We start from the raw sequence: 23,449 nt of genomic DNA, 5'->3' as shown, positions 1-23,449 counted from the left end.
GGGATCTTAATACAAAAACTACTTGATTACTACCAATTTCATATAAGCTATTAGCCTATTTTAGCTTACTGGCCCCTATTATCTGTACATTTTATTCTCATGTAGAATAAGATTGCTCCTGGGTCAGTTCAGAAAGTCTGTTTAGATTGGATAAGTTATGATTAAGACTAGATAATCTGTAGTACTTGATCTAGGAAATATTAAAAATGCTTGGGATTTCAGGGTCACTAGTATGTTAATTTTTTCCTTATTTTTTCTTTATTGAAGAAAGAATGTTTAAGGTTATTAATTACTGTAGCTTCTTGCACTTGTCCAAGCTTATAGTATTGAGGGTGGGGAGCTATGGATCCATTCAGGGCTTTGAACATACGAGATGAGCACTCCACCTGAGTCACACCCCAGTCCTTGTACTGTATTTTTAAAAATCTCTATTTACATGTATAACATGAGTTCTGTGGGCTTCTCTGACGTGGGGAACCTTGAATTATACATGGAATCAACTGAAATGATGCCTTAAGTGGTTAAGTAGAAAGGCAACTGGTGGGGGGGCTGGAAGGGAGATAGCTCAGTCGGTAGAGTGCTTGCCTCGAGAGCAAGAGGCCCTGGGTTCGATCCACAGCCCGCCAAAAAAAAAAAAAAAGGCAACTGGTGAACTTATGTATATTTCTTCCTAGTACTGGGGTGTACTACCCCTAGAGGGTGCACTACCACTGAGCTACATCACCAGCCCCTTTTTTTGAGACAAGGTCTAAGTTGCCCAGGGTTGGCCTTCAACTTGCATCATCAGCTTGCCTTAGCCTCTGGAGTTACTGGGCTTACTAAATACTGAGACACAGCAAAGGGTGTATTTGTATATAAACTTTTTCTTCCCATATGTATATACAATCAACTTATTTATAAATTAGGAGATTAGTATTTAATTTGAAGTGGGGACAGTTTGAAAACCACAGGGTCTAGCAAGAAAATATGTTTTTCCTTTTCTACTTTCAAGGCACTCAAAGACTGATTCACTGGGTACATTGCCTTTTCTGTACTAGATTTGTAGTTTCTTAAAGGCAAGAATTCTTCACAGCGCTTTGCATGTAACAAGTGCTTAATATTCCTTGGTTGAATGTATGCAGTTAAAAGCTTTTTATCTGATTATCAGAACTGGGAAGATAAAAAGTTACAAACTCCTTCAGGATCTGCCTTACACACTTTTATCCCCCTAAATGTTCCATTAATGTGCAGAGTGGCTCACTAGTTCCTGGAGATAGCTTATTAAGTACTGAGACATGATTTTCCAACATTTCCATCCTTGATCTAGAAAAATAAAAAAAACTATGGAGCCTCTTTTTGCTGCTTAACAGATCAAGTTGAATACAATTATGTACAGGAAAGTAATGTGGTAGAAACTTAGGTTTTGGTGAACTTCTACAGTCCCAAACTAGTGTGTATGGGGTGGGGGAGGGTGGCTAGTAGATGGCCAATAAGGCAACACCCACAGCACAACTTCTGTTTTGGGAATCCTAGCTCTAACCCAGTGCATTGAGTTATGGAGGGGAGAGCAGACGGGCATGCCAAGGTCAGTGCTGGGGGAGAGCTATATTAAATTTTGCTGCATATATCCTTTCCTTCCTCACTGCTGTTTATCAGCAACTATGCAAAAGGAAGTAAACACTCTTAGCTTCTAATATAGGAGGAAGTTCTTTAACCACAGCCCTCTTGTTAACAAGTTAAAGTATTTTAAGCAGCAGCTGACCCTGAGTGATAGCTATCACTTTAATACTCCAGAGGCAGAATGCCACATAGGACCTTGGACCACACGTTATCCTTGTATTTTCCAGGGTCAGTGACCAAAATGTAGTCGCTGTTTTCTGCAGTTTATTTTCTCCAAGGCCCCATTTCTTTACCTGTAACATGAAAATCAGTTTGAACACAGAAATGGGAAAAAGGAGTGAGGTTTGGCCACATGGCACTCATAGAATCTGGCTTAAGTTCTACAAACCTGAAAACTGTGAGGACCAGATTAGCATTCATTTCTAAATTCTACTTACTCTTGCCAGGCACAGTGGTGCACGGCTATAATCCCAGCAACTCAGGAAGCTGAGGCAAGAGTTTCACAGTTCAGGCCAGCCTCAGCCACTTAGATCCTGTTTCAAAATAAAGAGGGCTGGGGATGTTCCTCATTGGTAAAGTACCTCTGAGTTCCTAGTATCACTATAATAAATAATCTTTAACTAACTGGCATTCTAATCTCCAAATCTGATGGGGCATAGGAAAGAGTCCTTACCACTGAGCTGCTAACAAGTGTTGAAGTCTTCAAATACAGCACAGCTGCCTATTGAGCTGAAAGACCTGTTTAACTTTGCTTACTCAAAGAACTATGAAAAGCAGGAGAGACCCGCATGGTTAGAATACTGAACACTGACCCAATGTATGGTAGAGGACTGGGTGCTGGCACACGCCTGTAATCTCAGTGGCCTGGGAGGCTGAGGCAAGAGGATCCTAAGTTCAAAGCCAGCCTCAATAACTTAGCAAGGCCCTGTCTCTAAATAAAATATAAAGTAGGGCTGGGGATGTAGCTCAGTGGCTAAGCACCCCTGAGTTCAATCCCTGGTACCAAAAAAAGACACCAATGTGTGGCAGAGAAGAGGAATGGCAAATGATATAAAGGATGAGTTTTTTTCCCTGTTCAGGGCTCAGCAATGGTACGGGTTTCACTTGTCTCTAAACCTGGAAAGGAAGCTAACTCTGGAAGCTGAATCTGTGTCTTAAGCATAAGTACAGTATACTCAATAAAACATTTTTTATTCTGTACAATATATATGTGTATTTAAATATATATATATACATATACATATATATATGCAGAGAAATGAGAAACTTCAATCAACAAATCCCTGAGTCCATGGGAACCCAGGACACTAACAAAGGTAAAAGGAGGGAGTCCATGCCTAAAGAGTAGGAAACCCTTTCCTCCTGGTTCCCTGCAATAGAGGGAAGGGGATGGTCACTACAAATTACTGAAATGAGAAAGTTTATGTGGGAGCAGGAGGTGGAGGTGAGGATGGCAGCATGTGGAACTGTGGGTCAGGTCCCCCCCAGCCACTAGTCTGGGGAAAAAAAGAGAAAAAACACTATTTGATGAAAGTCAGATGACTGCAGAGAAAAGGACAAGACTGACATGCAGCTGGCCTTTGCTATGCCAAGTCTTAGCTTGGCAGCCCCACACCTGACCAGCACAATAAATAGCACCTGTGGGGCCTATGAGAGGAGCTGGGGAAGTGGCCCTTGTGGGAAGAAGGGAAAGGAGATAAAGCTCAGGAACAGGCCTTGGGTCTCAGCAGAGTGGGAACACTGCCATTCCCTGTTCCTGTGCCATTTCTTCAGACCCTGGGCCACCAGATAGCCAGGAGCAACGTCTTTTGTCCACAGTCAGAGATGGGCAACTTATGTGGCCTTGAGAAGAGGTATAGAAAAAGGAGTGCTTTCGAGGACCACCCCAGTTGTGACAATTCCTGAAGTGCAGGGATCATACTGGCGAGTCACACCCAGTCCTGGGAGTGGGGCCAAGGTGGCTGTAGTCAGCTCCCTCCAGTAGACAGGCCATAGGGTTGCCAGGGTTGAGCCAACCAGGTGGGCGCACACAGCTGCTGAACACTGCCCTGATTTCTGTCTTCTCCCTCAAGACTGCCCCTCCCTGGCCAACCAAGCTTGACACCTCCAAGGTGGCAGGAAGCAAATGGCAGAGAGCACCCTGTCTCCCTAGCCTATTAACACACACAGCTGCCAACAGGGGGCAGCATGGCCAGAAGTCACCTTATATATTATAGGGGCAGCAATAGAGCTGTCCCTGCCTGGAGAACTCAGAAGCCCATGTTGGCCTGGGCTTCTCCTGCTGTAATGGCTTGCACATCAGTGACATGGCCGATGCCCTTGGTGACACCCTCCCGGAAGAGCAGTTTGGCGCCCACCTTCAGGTACTCTGGGTGTTTCAGGAAGCGGAAACGTACCACTGCCTTCTCCCCTGTCCGCAGCTTGTCCTGCAGCAGATAAGCAGTCACTGCCCTGGCCAGTGCCTCCCATCCCATTCTCTACCGGCCTTGGCTCTCCACCCTTGGGGTCTCTGGGAGGGCTGCTACCCACCCTAAGTGGGGCTTTTTTGTTCCCTTCATGGGATCAGGGAGCTCTGCCTGCCAAGTCTGAGACTGGGCCTTCCTCCCTTTTGGAGGCAGAATTCTGACTTTTCCCTGGAGAAAGGGAGGCATGTCTGGGTCCCTCTCACCTTGGCATGGATCTTTTCCACCACCGCTGTCTGACGTACGTTGCCCACATGTACTGTCACCTGGAATCCTCGTCGGAAAGTGGTGGCATGGAACAGTAGGACTATCTCTGCCTCGAACACTGAGCAGATGGTGGGATTCATCTCGGGGCTCACCATCACCATGCCCTGGGGAGGCACAGCCCCCAGGCCCAGGAAGGGCAGACCTAGCATTAGACTCTCTCTTTCCAGCCCTCCCACCCTCTTTATAGCTCCTGAATTTCCTTTTCCTTTACATGACTCCAAACACAGAACTCAAGATAAAACTCCAAATTCTCCTTTTGGTGGGTACTTTCATTTACCCACCTCCCTCTAAACCTTCAAGGCTTTGTATTTTTAGGGTCCTGGACATTCACTTTGCACAGTGATTCAATACTTAGCGATTTGCTCTTCATGAGGATTCTAAGCCATTTTCATACAGTCTGGGTAATTAGACCTTAGGCTTCTTGGGTCAAGAGAGTCCATGTTTCCTTTGAGTTTCTCTGAAGCACCCTAGAAGGGTGCTCCTCACTTATGAGCCAGTCTTTGAGGCATTTCTCTTTGCATTCCCTCTCCATCCCACTCACACACCTCACCTTGCGAAGCAGTGCACGGTCAAAGTCCCCAAGGGCCAACGTAGCAGCCTGCCCAGCTCGCAGCACACGACAGGCAGAGCGGTTGCGCTGGATGCTGCACACTCTCAGCTCCAGGAAGCAGCCATCATCTGTGGGGCCCACCACCAGCTGGTCCCCCTCACGGCAAATCCCACTGCAGCCCAGAGGGAAGGTGGCACAGTGTCAGCGTAGGTCTCCTACTTCTCTGCTACAGTTACTCAGAGTACTCTTTCCCTTCTGGGGTTGAGTCCCTCAAGTAGGGGGAAGGAATCTTAATTTCAGATTTGTAGGTAGGAATGATGACTTCCTTGCCTGGTCCAGAGTTCAGACTCTGAAGGCTAATGCCAGAAAAGGTCAGCAGTGACATCTAGCAGAGAGGTACCTGCTGGATTGGTAACACTGAACACCTGATCCCTGAAAGAAGAAATTATTCCCTTGGGTTTTCCCCTGTGCTTTGAGAAGAGTCATTTTCTCATTTCCATACTTTTGAGATGAGATCAGCTGAATACAGTCTAGATTTCTTCCTGGGGCCCATGACACATCTCACTCAGGGGTCTGGAGATTCCCAGCATGCAGCAATAAGCCAACAGACTAGTTCCTGCCAGCACTTCTGATAGTGAAAGCCTAATTTGCAAACAAGCATATCTCGTAGATGGGCTCTGTTCAACTCCAGGATCTCCTTCTTTGGGCCAGGATGTTTTCGAGTACAGGGGCATGTGAAGGCTGAGTGGGGTGGGTAGCAAACAAGGCAATTCACCTGGAAAGTGTCCCTCCAACAACAGTCCCCACCTCTGGTACTGTGTAGATTTCATCCACCTGGAGCCAAAGAAAACTATCAATGTCCTCCTAAGTAGGGCTGGCAGGTCCAGCTTCTCTGAATAGGTTCTGGGATTGGTCAGAACTGGCCCCTCCCTCCCCCGCTTCTACCTGTTTATTGGGCCAACTACCTGGAATTCCGTCAACTGCTGCATAAGCTCCTCCTGTTCTTTGCTGTTGGTGAGGGGAGGCAGGATATTCAAGAAGACTTTGAGGAGGTCCAGACTCTCCCCAGACACGCTGGACAGTGTGAAGATAGGGGTGACACTATGGAGGAAGGCATGGAATGGGAAGATGAAGAAAGTCCTAAAAGGAGGCAGAGGTCAAGGGCCCACAAGTGGCAAGGTGAGCTTTTCTCTGGGCAGCTGATGGGCCCTCTCTTCTGGCTGTGAGCAAGTCAAGGAATATGACATGAGAAGCCCATCCCAAGGCCCAACGGAGACAGTGAATGTCTATAGGATTCTAGGCACCAGCGAGGCTCCAGTTGGAATAGGGTAAGGGCCAATCCCTTTAAAAAAAAACAAAAAAAAGACTCCCTCCCACAATCCCAAATTGAAAAAGTCACAGAGCCAGAATCAGTCTGGCCCTGGATATAAGACACCATGCTCCTGGGCCCTGAGGCATCCTTTCCTATTAGGACTTTAGGATGAGGCAGGCTTACTTGGGTGACTGGGCAAACTGCTGGGCAGCAGTGACAGCATCATCCTCAGAGGTAACCAGCATGGGGACCTTGTGGCAGCCAGGCTGCTTGAGGACCCGTTCTAGCTGGCGTACTGTCCTCTCCACTGTAGTCTTGGCACACAGGTCCACCTTGCTGACCACGATGAAGAAGGGCACTTTCAGGGCCAGGGCCAGCCCCAGATGTTCCCTTGTGGTGCCAGCTGCCTCAGACAAAGAAGGCGGGCAGGAGGATGGAAGAATGAGAGTATGGGAGGAAGGAGAGGGAAGTGTTGGCTCCCAGAGCAGGAAGCCAGCATCCCCTTGTCCCTGCCCAAGGCCTCTTACCGATGCCAGTGTTGGCACTGACGAGGAGCAGGGCGCAGTCAGGGCAGTAGGAGGTGAGGCCAAAGATGGTTGTGTGCAGATACTTATGGTGGCCTGCTAGGTCGATGAAGGTGATCATCTTGGAGCTGCTCTCACAGATCTCTTCTGCGGTCCGTGAGTCGCTGTAATTCACCACCTAGTCCAGGGCCCAGGGCTCTCAGTGCTCCCTGTGAGCCTCCCCAACCCTTCAAGAGTTGCCAGGACCTAAACCTGTCCCTGGGTGGCCCTGCCTCTTAACCCTGAGCCCCATTTTCTATTTAGTTCAGTTGATTCCCCATTTGTTTTCTAAGAGAAAAACTTGTTCACAGGGCCCTCAGGGCCTTCGTCTATACTATTACAAAAAGTTTCCACATTCAACCCCCAACCTCTGTCCTTCACCTCTACCATCCCATCCCCAGAGTCTGGTCCCACTGGGTCCCGTTGATCCCATGCACCTCTCCCTTGCTGTTAAAGCCCAGGATCTCGAAGCTGATACTGGAGGTTCGGCCAGACTGAATCTCATGCAGGTGGCGAAAAAGGTTGAGCCGGGCCCGGCCCCGCCCGTTGTCCAGCTCTCCTTGGGTCAGGACTCCAAGCAGGGTTGACTTCCCTGAGTCCACATTTCCCAGGACAGCCACACGGAGGTCTAGGAACTGTGGATGAATTGCATAAGGTAAGGGGTCCAATCCCTCTCTCACTGAAGCCTAAGTCAAGGTTGCTCCCTAGGGAGCAATAGAATGATCTGGACACCCCCAGGATCCCAGGCCAGGGAAAAGCCTGCCACCACAGAGCCCTCCCACGGAGTAGGGGCATGGGGGGCAGGAAGGATACCGGCTCACCTGTTGGTTGTCAGGGACCTTTCGTACCAGCACCTCAGTGATCTTCCGGGGCACGTCACTATCATAATCCACTTCTCGTTCCCGGAGAACAGTGATGTCTGCCCCAACCCTGTCACAGCAAGGCCACAGCTGCCATATTTCACAGATACTCCCTGCACACTAGCCTGGCTCTGGACCAACAACCTTCCTAACCTCTTACCCCAGAGCTCCTAATACCTTATTATACTTTCTACCACCCTCCAATCTATCCCATATCCACAGCTCTTCTAAAACAAACAAGTAAACTTCTTAAATCAAGGAGCAAAAAATCCTAGATCCAGTTAAGTAGGAAAGCCCTTTGTCAAGGGACCACTGCAGAAGGAAAGCCCCATCCTGGCCCCTGAGGCCCTGGGTGACTGCCTATGTCTGGGTCCTCCCCAGAGTTAGAGAAAGACTAGAGGGTGAGGGGGAAGCATACTTCTCTGCCATCCGGTGCAGGGTCTTGAGGGAGGCCCGCATCTCCTCCTCAGCCAGCCCCACCAGCAGTCCATTGTCCTCTACCCCAATCTGGTAGACAGCCTCACCACGTCCCTCCTGGAGACGCCACTTCATTTGTGTTACCAGGTGCTCAAAGCGGTACTGGGATGGATTCACCAGCTTCAGCTTAAGGTAGGTGGGATATCATGAGAAGATAAAAATTAGAAGTGTTCCTCCTGAATGGAGATGGTCCCCACCTGTCCTGCCCCAAGGACTGGGACCTTCCCTTTCCATCTAAACCTCTTTTCCCTGGTCCTCTAACAGGGAGTCCCCCTCCAATGAAATGAAGTAGAGCCTTTACCCAAACCACATCACTAAACTGCTATAGACTACAAAGTTGGAAGGATCTCAGATCCCGTTGACAAGGGCAACCTACCCCGCCCTCTACTTCTCCCCAGCCTAAGACTCACTTTATATTCGATGTTTCCATCTTCTGCCTGAAAAGAAGCAGGGAGCAGTTACACTGTCCAGACCAAATCCCCACCTTTCCCTCCATTCGGTCTAGGCCCAGGCAGAGACAGCAGGAAGCCCCAGCAGCATCTGCTTAGGCAAGTACCTGTGAAGGTCAGGGGGAGACAAGCCCTCAACCCAGCCCCAGTGTCCCCTCTGAAGGAAAGACCTATAAACACACAGCAAATCATTCTGTAAGCCAAGAACAAAATTGTGGAGTTCTTTCATCTTCCACTTACTGGCAGCATGTTCTTCTTGAATGCAAGATCAACCCATACTTCTCCCCAGGACCTAAACCTACTATTTCCTGGTAACTGTTTTCTCTGTGAACAGGGAGCTTATTTCCTCTTCTTCTTCTTCTTTTTTTTTTTCTTTTTTTTTTTTTTTTTTTTTGGCAGTGCTGAGGATTGAACCCAAGGGTGCTCTACCACTGAGCTACATCTTCAGTCTTTTTTTTTTTTTTTCCCCTCTTTATTTTTGAGACAGAGCCTTGCTAAGATGCCAAGGCTGGTCTTAAACTTGCAATCTTGCCTCAGCCTCCTGACCAGCTGGGATTACAGGTATGTGCCACCATGCTGGCTTGTTTAGGCCTTTCTTTGCCACTGATCTGGGAGACACCATTTCCTTCCTGCCCGCCCTCTCAGCTGATGTCACCAAGTGTAAGAGGCTGCAAGAGGTTCTGGATCAGGGCCAAAGAGCGAGCTCAAGCTCAGTACTGGTCACTACAAGCTGAATGAGAGAGAAGCCCCAGTGTGAGAGGTGTAGAACTCCAAAAGTGGGGTTAAGACAAACAAAAGAACTTTAAAAATGTAATAAAGGGGACAGACTCCATAACTTGACTCCCCATGGCTCTTGCCTCCTGTCCCCTAATCCTCATGCCTCAGTTGAGGTGAAATCCTGAATCCTCCCTCTTCCAGCACAGAAAGATCCTTTTGCCAGAGGCAGCTCCTCTCCAGTGCAAAAAGTTATGGATTCTGCCTGTTCTGTCATTCTGTATTTCTGCACTCCTCCTCCTCCTCATCATTCCATCCCTTCAAGGCCCTAACAGGTGGTCTTCACCTATAATCTCCACCCAATAGAGTATAAGAGAGATTTTTCCCATCAACAAAGATCTTCCAGAAATCTTTTCATCATTTTGCTGGAGATGGAGATTTAGGAAGGCTGGAACCAGAAATGTGGTATGAGGATGACAGTCTAGACCAGTAGTTCTCAAAGTGTGCTCCCAGCACCAGCAGCATTAGTATCAACGGAAACTGGTAAGAAGGACAAATTCTCAGGTCCATCCCTCACCTATTGAGTCAGATATTCTAAGAGTGGAGCCAGCAATCCTGGTGACTCTGGTACACTAAAGTTTGGTATCCACTGGTTTAGGCTTTTCCCCTGGGTCCTCCTATCTTAAGAGGAACAAAGTTGTCACACTCTGCCATAAGGACAGATGGAGCCTGTATGTGGAGGCTCTTCTCTGTTCCCACCCTGTCATAGGATAGGCAAAGGGCAGAGGACTGAGTCTAACTGTTCTCTGGTTTTATGTGTATGTATATTGAGGGATATAGAGGGAACATATTGCTCTTTTCCCGGCTACTCCCTTCCTCCCTGTGGAACAAGTTTAGAAAAAGTAGTGGTTATTCTGCCTGCCTCCTCGTCCCAGTTGCAGCACAGGGAAGGGGGGTGGGAGCGTTCTACTCTGCTCTGCCCGGGGGACTGGATCCCCTTTCCTCATTTCTTCTTCTGGGGTTATCGAGATAAGAAGAGGTAAGCACTCTCTCGGAGGGGAGGTTGAGTCTCTAACCCTCCTCCCTGGGGTCCCGGTACCGGAAGAAGGGTTCTCCTCCCGTGCCCCTCCTTTTTGGGGTCTTGACACCGGAAGGGGGGGCTAATTCTCTGTGTCCCGCCTCCCCGGAGTCCCGGGACAGGAAGGAGTAGTTTCATCTCGCCAAGTCACTTTTCAGGTGCTCACCTCGGGGGGCAGGTACGGGGGGTTGTTGGCTTTGCTCCCTCTGTTCCTTCCGTTCTTCTTCTTACCCTTCGGGCCCCCGCAGCCGCTGCTACCGCCGGCCCCCCTAGCCTTGAGGGTTCCGCCCATCGCCGGGCCCCCTCCGGGCCGGCAGCAGCCGCCGAACAGCTCAGATACCCGCGAGTCCATCCGCCGCTGCCGCCAGCCCCCCGCCCGACCCCTCCCCCCCGCCGCCGCCGCCGCCGCCACCGCCACCACCGCCGCCGCCCCTACTGCCACCGCCGTGTCGGCCAGCCAGAGGAGAGCGGGGTGGGGCGCTCTGCAGGCCACGCCCCCGCCTCCCCTGGCCTCCGGGTCGCGTCAGAAACAGCCGCGAGGCACCACGGGATATCGAGTCCACGTGCCTGGGACCTCTCTTAAAAGAGCGCGCCGCCGCCCTACAGCTTCCAGGAGGCATCTCGGCGCAGAGAGGCCGCAGGTGGCTTTGGGGCGTGGGCAAGGAGCGCGCCTTTGCGCGCAAAGACCGAAGGGAGTTGTAGTCCGGTTCCCAGTGCCCGCGCTCAGAGCGGTCTTTTTCTAGGGCGTGGGGCAGGGGCGGTTGAGAGCCCTGAGGCCTGAGGATGGGGACCGTCACCAGCAGCGAAGAGCTTACATCAGAATCGAGCTTTGTGGACGCCCCTGGTTAGGACCTCTTACTGCGGATGCCAGACAACAGGTGTTGGACCTAAAGAGCGGCAGAATTCAGGGCGACTGGTCCCTCCAGCCTGCCAGGTCCACCTCTGGCTGTTTTCTTCCCCGATGGCCGGCGTGCTGTCGGGGTGAGTCAGGGCGAACGCCAGGGCGGAGGCAAATGGTGGTTAGCCTAATTACGGATGTTTTGTGGCGATGATTATGCCACCTTTACACAGTAGTCACTGCTTTATTACTGGGCTGGCACCGTCCGGGGGCTGGTTTTAGCAGCCTCAGGCACCGCGGTGGCCCCGACACAAGGCCCGAACCTATAAACCAGCCAGCTGCCAGAGGGCTGCAAGTATGCCCGCAGCAAATATCCCCCTGCCCCTTTGTTTTGAGGCCGAACCAATCCGGGAGAACTGAGCTTGTTTTTAAAACAGCCAGGGCTGTAGGAGGGGCTCGACCTCGATTTGGGGCGGGACTGGAGCTCGGATTACTTCAACTACTGTGAGCGCAGCGGAAGTGGCGGGGAATAGAAACTTGGCCCAGGACCCCAGGGTATTGTTGACTTTTGACTTTAGACTTTCTTGCCAAAGCGTCTCTTTTAGGGCTCTTGCAGTCAGCATAGAGTAAACACATCCAGCGACAAACCAGTGTACAAGACACTAGAAATGCAGGGTGGAGAAGCAGAATTGCTGCGCTGCGAGTCAGGACGCCAGGGTTCAATTCCCAGCCCTATGGCTGTTTGATGACTCACTACTCACACTTCCCTCTCTTCACAAACAAGGAGGTATTCACACATAGCCAAGAAATAAAATAGTTTGTGCCTCTGACCTCAGTTTTCCTTGGAAAACTAAAAGCAGCAACAATGGCTTACCTCTGGTAATCCCTGTAGGGGTTCAGACCTGGTGGAGTCCATAGCTTCCTCTTCGGTCCACATAGAGGGAGGGAGGTCTACTGATGACACAGTTGCTGTACACATGGCATAACTCCCCAAAGCAATGAGAGCAGAAGGACCGAAGTCAGCAATTACGGACCTAGCAGGTTCAGCCAATTATGTGGGTCTTCAGTGGTTGAAAGTATATGTGACTTTTGGAAATCCTGTGTGGTTGAGGGAAAGGCTATACTGTAGAGGTGAACCCTAACGGGCACAGGTCCACCAGGAAAACTGCTGTTAGAGACTGAGACTAAACTCAGTGAGAGATGTTAAAAAGGATTGGGATGGGAAGCAAGAGATAAGACCAGCCCCCAACATTATCACTACAACCAGTTCTGGGCCCTCTTGATAACCAGAACCTGCTGCACTTGACTGCTAACACCCATCTTTTTATCTACATGGATCTTTCAGCAGCCAAGTCCAATACACACAATTCTACTTCATCCATTTGAATCCTCTGTCTCCTATATAGAGAACTTCTAAGAGATAGCAGAAGGTAACCCATTGTGAGAGCCCATCCTTAAACAATCTGGCCTACCACAGACAGATGAGAAGGCTGGCAGAGGAGTGGCCTGAACAGGGATGTGTCTTCAGGAGATCAGCGTCCTGGGGGATGGAAAGTGGTGTGTGTGATTAGTTTCCTGGAAGGACTGCTTATGAGGTGGTTGGCTATGAGATAAATATATCATGGACACTCAGGTCACATGCAAACATTTTTCCTGACCTGTAATTAGTCACTGATTTTTATGAATAGTATTTTTGCATATGTTTTAAATGTAAGCAACATGTTTTATACATAGCAATCTTTCTCTTTATGCTTCCTTGGTTTTGTGTTATCCCTAAGCCAACCCCACTCCTAGATTATACATTATCCCCCAATATTTCTTCTAGGAGCAATACCCCTTTACCCCAGGGATCAAATCCAGGGGTTTAGTACATACTAAGAACATGCTCTACCACTGAGCTATGCCCCCAGTGCTCTTCTAGGAGTTTTAAGGTTTTTTTTTTTTTTTTTTTTTTTTTTAAATTTGAGAAAGGATATTGCTCATTTGCCAAGATTGACCTAGAATTCATGATCCTCCTACCTCAACCTCCCAAGTAACTGGGATTACAGTCATGCATCACCACACTCAGCTTGCTTTGGGGTTTATCTTTACGTTTAGATATTTAATCCATTTGGAATTTATATTTTTGTAGTGTGTGGTAGTCCAAACCCCATTTTTAAATGGATAGAGTTGTCTCACATTATTTGCTTTGAAAAGTCATCAATTAGGCTATAATAAGATCTATATATACAGATTTTATTTATTTTTTAATTTGGGTCTGTAGATTGAACCCAGGGGTGCTTAACCACTGAGCCACACCCCAGCCCTTTTTTATTTTGGGATAGGGTCTCAGAAAGTTGCTTAGGACTCCAGTTTGTCCACCACAGCCTTTTACCACCACTGCCCCCCACTCACCGTCCTCCATATTGGAGTTTGAACCCAGGGGTGCTCTACCACTGGGCTATATCCCCAGCCCTTTAAATTTTTTATTTTTATTTATTTTTTATTTTTATTTTATTTTATTTTTTTATTTTATTTTTAGATAGGGGCTCACTAAGTTGCTTTGGCCTCTCTAGTCACTGTGCCAGGCTCAACCTTGACTCGTTTTATAATACTTTCTCTCATTCCTTTAACAGAGGATGCGCTTGACTTTCAGTCTTCAGGACCACCAGGTCCTCTTTACCTTGCTAACTTATTCATCCTGCGGACCACACAGCTTTTTCACACATTTCTTCTGGGGCTATTCGTTCCCTGCCCCAACGTGTTCTAGGTCTGAAGCCCGTTATTCACGTCCACAACCCTTGTACACCCCACGCCCACCGTACAATTCATCACTTTGTATCTATAGGCAATGAATCCCTTAAGGGCAAGGTCTGTGGGCCTGACTTGTTCGCGACCGGGCCTCCAGCACCTGGGACAGAGCCTGGCACAAAGTAGATGCACAGTGAATAGTGAACACAGGAGTGAATGGAAGCGTGAGTGCGGCGTCCGTTGGAAGGCAGAGCCCAGTTGCCAAGGGGGCCTGGTTTTCTGTGGGGTAAGGGCTAAGGGTATCTGTAGCAGTGCATGAAGAAACTGAAGAACTCAATTCAGAACTCCGCCAGTCCTTTAACGTACTGCGGCGGCGCCTCGCCCGTTTCCGGACCAGCCGAACCGGAAGTGGAGGTGCGGCCTTCCCATGATGCTCCGCAGGGCGCCTATTCTAACCGCAGGGAAGAGAGGGAGTAGGTCGTGATGGCGGCGCTGGAGCCGGAAGTGCTCTCCTCTGCTGCAGTCCATGGTAAGGCATGGGGTCCAGAGCTTGGGGAGCCCTGAGGACCTGTTTCTTCCCTTCTGTCGCCCCCGTTTCTCCGGCCCGTCTACCCTGTCCCCCAGTTCCTGGTGTCCTGCTCCCATCGGGCTCTGTAACTCCCTCGTCTGGGTCGAGTTGGTTCGCCGCCTTATTTTCAGTGTTCTGAACCCCGCTTAACTACACTTTGGACTCATTTTCCCAGGTCGTGGCCCACCGCTTTGTTAGCGGAGAGGTAGTCACTGTCTCCGAAATTCCCCTACTCTGCTGCCATCTTTTAAGTTACTTTAGACAGGAAACAGTAAACTTCCCAGACACTAGGTCGCTTAAAGTATGTCAGTGCGTCCGGGTGCCCCCTTTACAGTCGTGGGCTGATATGGCGACCATCAGGAATGAGAAGACTAACTTTGACCTCTTAACTTTTTTTTTTTTCCTCACTTTTTACCCTATTTTCCCTCACTAGATTTGGAGTGGTATGAGAAGTCAGAAGAAACTCAAACCACCCAGATGGATCTACTTGAGACCACCTCTGCCCAGGAACTTTCCAACCCGTCGGAGCCCGTTTGCCCAAGAGACTGCTTGGTACCAGTGGTGTTTCCTGGGCCTGTAAGCCAGGAAGGCTGCTGTCGGTTTACCTGTGAACTTTTAAAACATATCATGTACCAACGCCAGCAACTCCCTCTGCCTTATGAACAGCTTAAGCACTTCTACCGAAAACCTTCTCCCCAGGTATGCACAGGCTTTGAGAGACAATTGGTGGGAAAACTGTAGCTCTTCATAAGATGATATGGAGGTAGAAAAGTGCCCTGATGAAACCTGGAGGGCAGAACTTGGTGCTCCCTGCCCCTCTCTCAAACCCCAGTAACTCTGGAGGTTGAGGCATGAGGATCACAAGTTCCAGCCTGTGCAGGTTAGACCCTGTCTCAAAATAAAGTTTTAAAAAGGGCTGAGGATATAACTCAGTGATAGAGTGCCCCTGGGTTCAATCTCCCTTACTGCCAAAAAAGAAAGAAAGAAAAAGAGAAAAACAAATTAACAAATTTTCAGGGCCCCTATTGGCCTAAGCAGTTACAAGGGCTTTAGCCACTTTCTCTCTGCTCCCGTCTTTGGTAGTCTGACTCTCCTTACTTTTTCTTTTGTTCCCTTCCAAAACTCCTATTATGTGTTGCATTTGAACTTCACGGACTGTTTTTTTTTTGTTGTTGTTGTTTGTTTGTTTGTTTTTGTTACTGGAGATCGAACTCAGTGGCTTTACTACTGAGCCATGTCCCCAGCCCTTATTTTTTGATTTTGAGACAGGGCCTCACTAAGTTGCTGAGTCTGGCCTTGAACTTGTGATCCTCCTGCTTCAGCCTTCCGAGTTTCTGGGATTATAGGCATGCACCACCGCATCCAGCATGAACTGTTTTTTTTTTTTTGTTTTGTTTTGTTTTTGTTTTTTGTGGTACCAAGTCAAGGTTGCTGAGGCTGGCCTTGACTTGGAATCCTCCTGCCTTAGCCTCCCAAGTTGCTGGGATCCCAGGCATGCACCATTGTGTCAGCATGAACTAGCTCTTAAATGTGTATATATGGTACTGGGGATCAAACCCAGGGCCTTGTGCCATTCTCTGCATGTGCTGTGGTTCTGAGCTATTCCTCCAGCTTTTAAACTGGCTCTTTAAATGCTAATTTATTTTCAGATTTTCTCCTTTTTTTCTTTTTTCTTTTTTTTTTTTTTTTTTAAATCTTCTTACTGGGGGTGCTTTCTTGATGAACACTTCTAGTGTTCTTTCCTCTCTCCCCCCTCTCCCTTCCCTCTCCCCACTCTCCCTTCCCTCTCCCCCCTCTTCCCTCTCTCCTTTTCCTCTCCCCTCTCTTCTCTCTCCTCTCTCTCTCTGGTACTGGGGATTGAACTCAGAGGTGCTCCACCACTGAGCTACATCCCAGACCTTTTTATTTTTTATTTTGAGACAGGTTCTCAATAAGATGCTGAGACTGGCCTCAAACTTGTGATCCTCCTGCCTCAGCCTTTTGCTGGGATTATAGATGTCAATTATATTCTTAAGAGAGCTTTTTCTTAATTTTTTCATTTTTTTTAAATAACATCCTGTTGTTTCATGACTATGAACTTCTCTTACCTGAAGATTTTTAAAAAATGTTTTATTTTTTTCATACATGTATATAGGGTAATAATGTCTGTCTCATTCTACTGTTCTTCCCATCCGCACCACCCCACCCTTCCCCTAAGAATAATCCAAAGTTCCTTCATATTTCCCTACCAACCCCCCACTTTGGATCAGCATCCACTTATCAGAGAAAACATTCAGCCTTTGGTTTGGGGGGATTGGCTTATTTCACTTAGCATGATAGTCTATTTACATCCATTTACCTGCAAATGCCATAATCCCATTCTTTAATGCTAAGTAATATTCCATTGTGTGTATGTATCACATTTTCTTTATCCATTCATCTTTTGAAAGGATCTAGGTTGGTTCCATAGTTTAGCTATTGTAAATTGAGCTGCTGTAAGCAAAATTGATGTTGCTGTGTTACTGTAGATGAAGAGTGGGATAGCTGGGTCAAATGGTGGTTCCATTCCAAGTTTTCTTAGAAATCTCCATACTGCTTTCCATAGTGGTTGCACCAATCTGCAGTCCCACCAGCGATGTATGAGTGTACCTTTTTCCCCACATCCTCACCAACACTTACTATTTCTTGTATTCTTGATAATTGCCATTCTGACTGGAGTGAGATGAAATCTTAGAATAGTTTTGATTTGCTTTTCTCTAATAGCAAGAGGTGATGAACATTTTTTCATCTTTTTGTTGATAGATCATATTTCTTCTGTGAAGTGTCTGTTCAGTTCCTTAGCTCATTTATTGATTTGGTTATTTGGTTTTTTGGTGTTAAGTTTTTTTAGTTCTTTATATATCCTAGAGATTAGTCCTCTGAGGAGTGTGTGGTACAGGTTTTTTTCCCACTCTGTAGGCTCTCTCTTCATGTTATTGTTTCCTTTGTTGAGAAGAAGCTTTTTAGTTTGAATCCATCCCATTTATTGATTCTTAATGTTTCTTCTTGTGCTTTAGGAGTCTTGTTAAGGAAGTCATTACTTCAAGATTTTTAATAAAAGTGTGTTTGATGTTTTTCTCTGTTTCTTCCAGAATCCTTTGCCCATTTGTGTATTTTGATAACTTTCATGTTGAAAGTTTTTATTTGTGTCTGAGTATTTCAGAATAAGTTATTGCAAATTCTGTGTGCATGCCTGGGCTTTATGAGCTGATAGACTTTCCTTGAAAGAGATTTTAAGTGGGAACCTGGTGGTCTCCTTGGGGAACTTCCTGGACATAGTATTGGATGGAGGAGGAAATCAGCGGGTAGTCTTAAGCATCCTCACTTGAATAAAATGAAGTTTTATTCAGTACCTCCATGCTCACTCTTGCCTTCTGCCAAGAATATTACCACTTCTTGAATTCTCCTGGGGTTCTGCAGTGTGAATTTGCTTCTTGTGGGCATCTGCTTTGTCAGTGCTTGGTATTTTGCCCTCTTGAGCTCTTAACTCTTCCATCTACCTTCTTCTTCTTTTTTTTTTTTTTTAAGTATTTTTTTAGTTATTGATGGACCTTTATTCTTTTATTTATATGTGGTGCTGAAAATTGAACCCAGTGTCTCACACATGCTAGGCAAGTGCTCTACCACTGAGCCATAACTCCAGCTCCACATTTTTCTTCCCCCCTTCTCCCCCGCCCCACTGGGAATCAAACCCAGGACCTTGCACATGCTAGGCAGGTACTGTACAACTGAGCTACATTCCTCACCCTCTTCTATCTACGTTATGTTTACCTTTCAAAACTTTGTTGTTGCCTTTGGCCAATGTTGCCTATTCTCTATTCTCTCTTGGGAGTTGTCTTTTGCTTTCTTTCCTCTTCCTGATTTCTTGCAGTATTTTAGGTGAAGATGTGTATTAATAATCATGTATTTAATTTGTCATGCTTAACTAGAAGACCTACTCAGAATTATCTTTTTTTTTTTGTATGTAGTAGATGGACACGGTACTTTTTAATTTTATGTGGTGCTGAGGATCAAACCCAGTGCCTCACACACGTGAGGTGAGTGCTCCACCACTGAGCCACAATCTCAGTCCCAGAATTATCTTTATTAGTCCAAATAATCCTCATTCCTAAAAACTACCCGTATAACAGAAATTTCCTATTTTTAGCCATGCCATGGAATGTTCTTGACTGTTTTAGTTGCTTATTATCTGAATTCCCTTTGGCTTCAGAATACTGTCTTTGTTGTTCTGAGTGCATACAAATTATGGCTTTGTACAAAGAGTATATTTTCTATTTCAACATAATGTCCTCTGATAAAACCCCCTGTATAGTTAGGGCAGTTAATTGAGCTAGAAATCCAGTCCCACAGTCTGTCTACGCATACCAGTAGTGTTCAGAGGACATTAGCTTCCCCTTATCTTGTCCTTCTCTCCCACAATTCTTTGTCCTTACAGGCAGAGAATGCAGTGAGGAAGAAACCTCGAGTCACGGCTGAGGCAAGCAGCAGGAAATGCCAACAAGCACTGGCAGAACTGGAGAGTGTCCTCAGCCATTTAGAGGACCTCTTTGCCCGGACACTAGTACCACGAGTGCTGATCCTCCTTGGTGGCAGTGCCCTAAGCCCCAAGGAGTTCTATGAACTCGATCTGTCCAGGCTGGTCCCCTTCAGCGTGCACCAGAGCCTGAGCACAGCAGCTTGTTTGCGCCGTCTCTTCCGAGCCATTTTCATGGCTGATGCCTTTAATGAGCTACAGGCTCCTCCGCTCATGGGCACCATTGTCATGGCACAGGGACACCGTGACTGTGGAGAAGATTGGTTTCGACCCAAGCTCAACTACCGAATGCCTAGCCGGGGCCACAAACTCACTGTGACCCTGTCCTGTGGCGGCCCTTCCATCCCAGCCATGGATTCAGAGGATTACATTTGGTTCCAGGCACCAGTGACGCTTAAGGGCTTCCACGATTGAATGAGGGTGTTTCTTAATTGTAAAAACACAGTGGCTAAATTATCTTTCTCCCTGTGGCACCTAGTCATGCATCTCTTGCTTGGACTGGAATTGCTTCCTGGTGAGGAAAGAAGGCTCTGTCCTCCTGGCTGTATGCCTCCCCTCAGGCTTCCTGGTCAGCTGATGAGGTGTGGCTGTGACTGTAATCATCATCATTGAGCAATATCTCTGAATCAAAGGTTGATTTTCCCAGAGGGTGCTGGGTCAGGTCTACTTAGGGTTGGAAAGCAAAGATGGGTCCATAGATAGAATCTCCTATGGAGGTGCCCCTTTTCTGCTTTTGCTCTGTTCTTTCAGAGTTTCTTCTGGGGTCATAAGGTGGGTGTGACTCATGAATTTAAATATAAAATGAATAGAATCATATTAAAATTTCCTGAAACTTTTGACTTAGAGAAACTTTTGACTTAAGGCCTAGAGTTGTTTTTTTTCTCCTGGGTCTCGTCTGCTTCAGGGATTCCAGGATTTTTTACTAATGGTTTTTTCTTTTCATCAGCCTCAGGCCAGTCTGGAAAGTTAAGTGACTTGACCAAGATTCTATAAGTAGTTTGATAGCAGAGTTGGGAAAAGAATCCTCATCAGCCAGCTTGTAGCTCAGCATTCTTTACTTGCCACATATAGATCTTTGTGACCCTTAAATTCTGTGTGGCCCAAAGCAGGAATCTCCTTTGGTGTGGGCAAAATACTGGTAAGGAACTTAGCTTACCAGTTCACTAAATGAAAGTCCAGGGATGTAGGGGAGTAATTTAGCCCTGTGATTGATCCTTAGTAAACTCTGAGCAGGTTTGCAGAAAGAGTGGTGAAGGGGAGGAGCTCCTAATAAGACTTCTCACCCTCAGAGAGCAGGAGCCTACTGCCCTGTTCCTCAAAATATGGTCATCTGGGCTGGGGTTTTAGCTCAGTGGTAGAGCATTTATCTGGCACGTGTGAGGCCCTGGGTTCAATTCTCAGCACCACATATAAATAAATGAATAAAATAAAGGTCTATCAACATCTAAAAAATACTTTTAAAAAATATGGTGACCTGTAGTTTGAGGGTCACAGATGCTGCTAGTGGTCAGTTAGGGCAGAGGACAGTTGGAGCCTGTTAATCTTCATTATGTCAATTGTTAAACACATGCCAGGCTTGGGGATCTGAGGCCTGGAGTAAGGCCCTCCAGCCCCTTGCAGCTGTTCTGGGCTCTGAATGGTCCTGTAAACCTGGCCTATTATGCCCTTCAGATCTGAGAAGCAAATGTCAGGGGAAGGGGACTGAGAGACTCAGATCAAGAAAAGAAAATTGAGGGTCTTTACAGAACCCGATTGAACTAGTGGCTTAGGCCCTCCGGATTGCTGTGCAATCCTGTGGGATTCACTCTCTGTGGCCAGATGTGCCTTCTGGAATTCTGCCCAGCACCTCTCCACAGCAGCTGTTTGATGACTGCTGGCAGTTGCTCTTGGCAAAACCCTGCCATCCTGCCTGCTGCAGTTCCTCCTCATCTACATGTAATTTGGCCATTGTGATCCTTGCTGTTATCCTTTTTGGCTTTACCCTGTTCTGGCCACCAAGGGTTGCAGCTCATTTTCTCATAGGAAATTGAGGATAGAATTCTCACCCTGCTAGTGTTGGAGATGGGTATAGTGCAGCACTCCTGGGCATGTGTGTAAATGAGAACAGTACTTAACTGCAAGGTTGTTAGGTTAGACAGTGTATGTAAAGTGCTTTAAACAGTATATAGCATATACAGTCCCCTCCCCGATATAAAAAAAAAAAAAAAGGTTTATTTAGCTCACAATTTTAGAACCTGAATGTTCAGCATTTTGCAGGCTCTGGCAAGGTCTCCTCCCTCTTGGGCTGTCATTCAGATTTGGTGATTGCCAGGATTATGTGAAGATCATTTCTCAATGATTCCATCTTTTTCTTTCTTTTTAGTATTTTGATTTTACTAATTTTTTTACAATGCCAGGAATCAAACTGACAGCCTTAGGCAAGTGCTCTACCACTGACCTACAGCCCTCGTCCAGACAATAAGCTTTTTAAATTTTTTGGTTTAATTTTAATTTTTTTTTTATTTTTTGTTGCTTTGTTGTCCAGGCTAGTCTTGAATTCTGGGGCTTAAGTGATCCTCTTGCCTCAACCTCTCAAGTGTTGGTACTACAGGTGTGTACCACCATGCCCAGCTTGTTTTTTGAAGCATTTATTCCTCTAGACATGGAATTTCAATTTAGCATACTTCAGTATGTCCCTCTGCTACAACCACAAGGGAGACTTCTATCTCTAAAGCCCAATACCTGCAATAGCAGGCTTATGGCCTCTACGCTAGGACACAGCTCCATTTGCCTGTGCATTGTGTTTTAAGCAGTTGCATAGGGCTAGGGTTGTAGCTCAGTGGTAGAATGCTTGCCAAGCATGCTTAAGGCCCTGGATTTAATCCCCAGTACCACAAGAATAAAGTGCAAGAATACATTATCTAATCCAAAGAACCTTTCAATGTATGTTTTATTGTCTCCATTTTATAGATGAGGTCTGGGGAGCTTAAGTGGTAGAACATGGCCTCAAATCTGGTGCACCTTGCCGTAGAGGCTGGGTGCTGCACATCCTGTTGGGTTCACTCTGAAATAGCCTGAGTTTGCCCTTCCAAAGATATTAACATTAGGAAGCTGCAGAACTCTCATCTCTTCAGATTCTGGTTCCTGACATATAGTCTGGCATTAATAGGTAAATACGGAATCAGTGAAAACAATATATGAGCTCTTTTCTGTGCTTTGACCACTTGTAGCATATTCCACCAGCAGGAATTTTTACTATTTTTCAGTACTGATAATATTACCTTATAGAAAGAAATTGAACCAAACCTCCCACTTTGGGAAAGGTGAAAAGTCTGACTAAGGGGAATGGAGAGCTATTGAATAAGAGATTATAAATTGTTTTGATTTGGAAGACATGTTAAGCCAAGTCAACTTCCTGAAATGCTTATTTTAAAAACCTTCAGTCAGGTGCTGTGGAACTTGCCCATAATCCCAGCAACTCTAGCAACTGAGGCAGAAGGATCACAAGTTCCAAGTTATTCTCAGCAATTTAGTGAGGCCCTGTCTTAAAAAGGACTGGGGGTGTGGCTTGATGCTTAAAGGCCCCTGGGGTTCAATTCCCAGTACCAAAAAATAAGTAAATAAAATTTAATTTTAAAAAAGACTTCATAGGGGCTGGGGTTGTAGCTCAGTGGTAGAGCACTTGCCTAACACCTGTGAGACACTGGGTTCGATCCTCAGCACCACATAAAAATAAATAAAGGTATTATGTCCATTTACAACTAAGAATATACTTTTTAAAAGCCTTCATAAACAATGCCTAAACAAAGCAAAGAAATACCTGGATAATTTAGACACTTATTTCTCGGTGGGTTTGGGATTGGGACCCAGTTCATTCTGATCTCATAAATCTTCTCCAAAGGAATCCAGAAATGAAAATCAATATTACCATTAAAGCCCTCTCCCTGGCAACAAGCTTGCTGAGGAACTTGTTTGCCTGGCAGGGGACTCAAAAGGTGGTTGTGAAGTACTAGCTTCTAGTCCAGGAAATGCAGAGCTGCAGCAGCAGTGGGTTCTAGCTTTTAATCTGTTGCTACCATTTGGGTCTCAAAGCAACAGTTGTTGAGCCCAAGGTAGGTACGTGTAAGTGGTAGTTGATAGGCAAGTGCAGACTGTAAATGTCACCCTTTTGTACCCCTTTCCACACCATTCTTTTTTGAGCATGTTAGCTCTACATCTCCCATTGCCTCATCTTCATTTGTCTACTTAAAAAGTAGACAAAGGAACATCTGATGAAGACTAAAGATTAGGAAGTGAGTGGAGTCCATTCTTTAAGAACAGGCCTGGGTTGGGAGATACTTTGGGTTCTTCACATAATTCTAAGGCCCGGAAGTAGTATGACCTGACTGAAATAATAAAGCTAGTGTCAGTGTTGGGGTTTTGTATTGTTTTTCTTCCCAAGTCCCCTTTGC

The 23,449-nt window shown here is 46.7% G+C and overlaps 2 protein-coding genes across 5 annotated transcripts; one reads left to right on the top strand and one right to left on the bottom strand.

Annotated features, from left to right (window-relative positions):
* Positions 1 to 1,818: 1,818 nt before the first annotated feature.
* GTPBP2 (GTP binding protein 2) lies at positions 1,819 to 10,715 on the bottom strand. Of its 4 annotated transcripts, XM_079148488.1 has the most exons (13): positions 10,498 to 10,715; positions 8,501 to 8,527; positions 8,032 to 8,216; positions 7,575 to 7,683; positions 7,191 to 7,388; positions 6,718 to 6,892; positions 6,374 to 6,593; positions 5,844 to 5,979; positions 5,654 to 5,712; positions 4,879 to 5,050; positions 4,268 to 4,432; positions 3,996 to 4,025; positions 1,819 to 3,441 (listed from the first exon to the last, which is right to left on the bottom strand). In XM_079148488.1, the coding sequence occupies exons 1-13, from the start codon at positions 10,681 to 10,683 to the stop codon at positions 3,433 to 3,435; spliced, it is 1,671 nt and encodes a 556-aa protein (XP_079004614.1). In that variant the 5' UTR covers positions 10,684 to 10,715; the 3' UTR covers positions 1,819 to 3,432. The 4 variants fall into 4 exon arrangements, with proteins under 4 accessions (XP_079004614.1, XP_079004612.1, XP_079004615.1 ...); XM_079148486.1 differs by having other exon boundaries at positions 1,819 to 4,025; XM_079148489.1 differs by having other exon boundaries at positions 1,819 to 4,025; positions 8,501 to 8,646; positions 10,498 to 10,628.
* Positions 10,716 to 14,307: 3,592 nt separating this feature from the next.
* Positions 14,308 to 19,844, top strand: MAD2L1BP (MAD2L1 binding protein). Its single transcript, XM_079148521.1, has 3 exons — positions 14,308 to 14,428; positions 14,901 to 15,166; positions 18,921 to 19,844. Exons 1-3 carry the CDS (start codon positions 14,383 to 14,385, stop codon positions 19,431 to 19,433), a joined length of 825 nt encoding a protein of 274 aa, XP_079004647.1. The 5' UTR covers positions 14,308 to 14,382; the 3' UTR covers positions 19,434 to 19,844.
* The last annotated feature ends 3,605 nt before the right edge of the window (positions 19,845 to 23,449 follow it).

The sequence above is a fragment of the Sciurus vulgaris genome (genome assembly GCF_902686455.1).
Source record: "Sciurus vulgaris genome assembly, chromosome: 7".
In the NCBI taxonomy this organism is placed as follows: domain Eukaryota; kingdom Metazoa; phylum Chordata; class Mammalia; order Rodentia; family Sciuridae; genus Sciurus; species Sciurus vulgaris.
The sequence above is the reverse complement of the archived record's forward strand: the minus strand, read 5'-3'. Positions and strand labels throughout refer to the sequence as shown.